The sequence below is a fragment of the Ipomoea triloba genome, chromosome 14, assembly GCF_003576645.1.
Source record: "Ipomoea triloba cultivar NCNSP0323 chromosome 14, ASM357664v1".
In the NCBI taxonomy this organism is placed as follows: domain Eukaryota; kingdom Viridiplantae; phylum Streptophyta; class Magnoliopsida; order Solanales; family Convolvulaceae; genus Ipomoea; species Ipomoea triloba.
The window spans coordinates 359,646-363,065 of NC_044929.1; the positions used below are offsets into that span (position 1 = coordinate 359,646).

Sequence of the window (3,420 nt, forward strand, 5' to 3'; positions counted from 1 at the left end):
AAATTAAAAAACTATACCAAAAAAAAAAAAAAAAAAAAAAAAAACACTAATTAAGAAAGCAAGCCAACACCACAAACATACTACCTGGCAGATTTCTATTTGTTTCATCAATTCTTGATTCTTGTTTTGGAGATCATCCACCATTGAAGCTTTTGCCAATGCTGACTGCACTGTTCTCTCAGCTTCAAGTAAAGCAGCCTCCTTTGACTTTGTGAGGCGATCCAATGCCTTGTTATCATCTTGAAGCTTTGCAATCTGGAGATAATAAAGGCAAAATCAAGTCAAGTTTATGATAATTGAGTATGTTTTACTGAATTTGTCAATGTTGATAGATAGAACAATAACCTCTTGCCGAGCTATCTTGAGTTCAGCCTCCAAAGGAGCAAGAATTGCTTCAATTGGAGGCATATCATCATCTTTTTGATCAGCATGAACCCTCCTAAGAGTGGCCTCTGCAGCAAACTGAGCAGCCATAGAAGCTTTCTTCTCATCATTGATTTTTTTAATTTCAAGGTTCTGTCAAGAGCAGAAGATTCCCTAGTTACATACAGCTTTAATATGGGGGATGAAGGAAATGAAGTTTAACAGAAGGGCTTCATTTAGTACCTTGCTTTCTAGAAGACACTCTGTCAACTTGAGCTTCTCATCAACCTTTGCCAATTCATCAGTGAGCTAAAAGCATTGTAAATCGGAGTCAGAATATGTTAGGTTTTCGAAATGCAAAAACTTGCAAGCTGAATATCAGAGGCATTTAATTTACAGAGCGTATCAAAATAAAGTGCCACAATCATTCACATATATCTAAATGAATTATCAGAGTAAAAATTTTAGTGGTAAATGTAATCAATATTTCCAAAAAAACAAAAAACAAAAACAAAAAACAAGTCAATAGTAATTCTAAACCTCTGTTTTTTAATAGGACAAAATATTCTTCTTTCCCTTGCCATTTGGGATGGATTTAAATTTTCAACATATAAATTCAAAACAAAATAAAAATAAAAATCACTCTAAATAAAATATCACTTAGCCACTAACCATCGTCAAACCTGTCATCTTTTTAAATGGCTAAACCTTGAATGTGTAATTTTCTAGCAGGACTACCAGAACCACAGTAAAATGAAATGAGTAGTTTCCTTACATGTATGGGGTCATCAATCATAAGGAAGCAACTAAGCAGTATCCAATAAATGAATAGAAGAAACATACCTACAAACTCCAGACAATTAGGATACTTAAAAAAAATCCTATTCAATCAAACGATCTCTTTAGAGGAATCGTGTTTTAAAGAGAGAACCTTGTCGTGGAGAACAGAAAGGAATACAGTCTAACCACCAAATCCTAATATCTAAAGCACATTTCGAATCACAGAGTAGCAATGCAGTTATCTTAAAAACCTTATATCACAAAAGTGCAGAGACCAATGCTGAAAGGGAAATGCTTATCCTAATCCATCAAATTTGTCATTAACTGTGATCACTTTAACTGCATTTCATAAAATCTAACCTCTCAATTTCTATTGGATTTCCATCCATAAATCCATAATGAGAAAATCATAAAAGCATTGCCCCTATTTTGTTTTTTTACATTCACTAGCTCAAGTTGAGCTTAATACATCAATGAGTACCACTCATAGAATGAGTATGTACTAGAAATGTAACACATACAGATCAGATTGAGCTCGTAAAACATCAATCACTAATACCAATGACTAAACTTGTTTTTTTGAAAGAAGTTAGAGGTAGTAATAAAAAGACAAGCCAAACCTCTTCAACAGCCTTTTCTCTTTGGCGCTCAGATAACCTCAAGGCCTTGATTTCAGCTTGAGCCTCAGACAATTCCCGCTCCTTATCTGCACAGCCATAAACGGCAACGTATCAATCACAGCAAACCCCAATAAATATCTCACAAACGACGCAGTTCGGGACCAAATCACACTGGATCCAGCTGGCATTACTGACCTCTAAGCTCATTCTCCAGCCGATTGAGCTCCACCTTCACCGGATCCGAGCCATGGAGCAGGTTTATGAACTCGTCCGCGTCCAGGCTCGGCCTCACCGACGCCCTCCGCCGCGACGCCTTCCCATCCTTAAACGAAGCCGACACCGTCAGCGGCGTCAGAGCCGCCGAAGCACCAGCCTCCCACGCCGCCGGCCCCTCATTGCCGCCATTATCGCCGGAAACAAACACCGGCAACCCCGCCGCCACAATTTCATCCCCGGAAAACTCCGCCATCTCCGATCTATCCGCTTATCCCCTCTCTCACATCAAACACCTCACTCCTCCCAGTGCGATTAGATATATACATACATATATCCAGTAAATAAATATAAATATATGATTGTTATATAAATTAATAAATATTATTAGTCATAAATTAAAAATATGCATTAAATTAATTATTTTACTATATAGAGACAGAGACAGAGTGTATGGACTATGGAGCTCAAGATGCTGTGCGTTTTAGTTTCTCTCTCTAAAGCTAAGTAGAGAGAGATAGAGAAATGAGATTTGTGGGCCCATGGCCTTAAAATGCTTCCTTTGATTATCTGAATATCTTATTGACAGAGAGAGGCTGTGTTTGTATCTACTATATACATAATTTTCTATGTTTTTATTTGTCTAAATTACTTTGTGTTTATTTCATATTTTTATTACAAAATAATTGTTCACAATTTTTATTATATTTTAAAGTGTGGTAAAAAAAATTAAAATAGACACTTTTTAACTCATTTTTATATTAATTCTTGAAAAATTAATATTATTTGTCTAGGTATCTATACAAAATAGTAATTTTAATCTCTCAATTGTTTATGTAAGCATTAATATTGTCTCTCCGATTTTTCATAAGATGATTATTTTGGTTTATCAAAAGTCTCACCAATAGAAATCATAAAATTATACGGAGTATTATTTTTGCATTACACGTGAAGAGCTTATTATTAGTCAATATATAGATAAAATTATAATTTACAATTATAAACCGTTAATAAGTTAAGAAACCAAATTAAACCGTGTGAAAAGGACAAAAGTCACTACCTCTTAAAAGGTTATATTGTCAATAATGCTTGTATCAACAACTAAGCAACTGCAGTCGCTATTTCATATAAATATATTGACAACAAACATTGTTCTTCTTTTAATATTTATTTAAATTCAATACATACTTTACTAATTTTATTATATTTAAATTTAATACATTAAAAAATTCAATAAATACATTTTTAATTAAAAGAGTATTAAATTATGTGATTTTTTTCTCATTCCATATTAATTTTGAATTTTAAACGTCTGTATATCAAACTCAATTTCTTGTCACTTCAAATTATGTGAACTTATATTCACGACGCCAAGAATTTTGTAGTCCAACGAGAACATCATATATCCGAGACTATATATATATATATATATATATATATATAT

At 33.5% G+C, this 3,420-nt stretch overlaps 1 protein-coding gene across 1 annotated transcript in view; it reads right to left on the reverse strand.

The window, feature by feature from the left end:
• Positions 1-2,380, reverse strand: part of LOC116004875 (microtubule-associated protein 70-1-like) — a 6,187-nt gene extending 3,807 nt beyond the window's left edge. The window contains exons 1-5 of the mRNA XM_031245068.1: positions 1,959-2,380; positions 1,764-1,849; positions 607-672; positions 346-516; positions 85-255 (exon numbers count right to left, since the gene is read on the reverse strand). Of these exons, the coding sequence (XP_031100928.1) occupies positions 85-255; positions 346-516; positions 607-672; positions 1,764-1,849; positions 1,959-2,232 (768 nt within the window). The 5' untranslated portion in view covers positions 2,233-2,380. The remainder of the gene's footprint in view (positions 1-84; positions 256-345; positions 517-606; positions 673-1,763; positions 1,850-1,958) is intronic.
• Between the last annotated feature and the right edge of the window lie 1,040 nt (positions 2,381-3,420).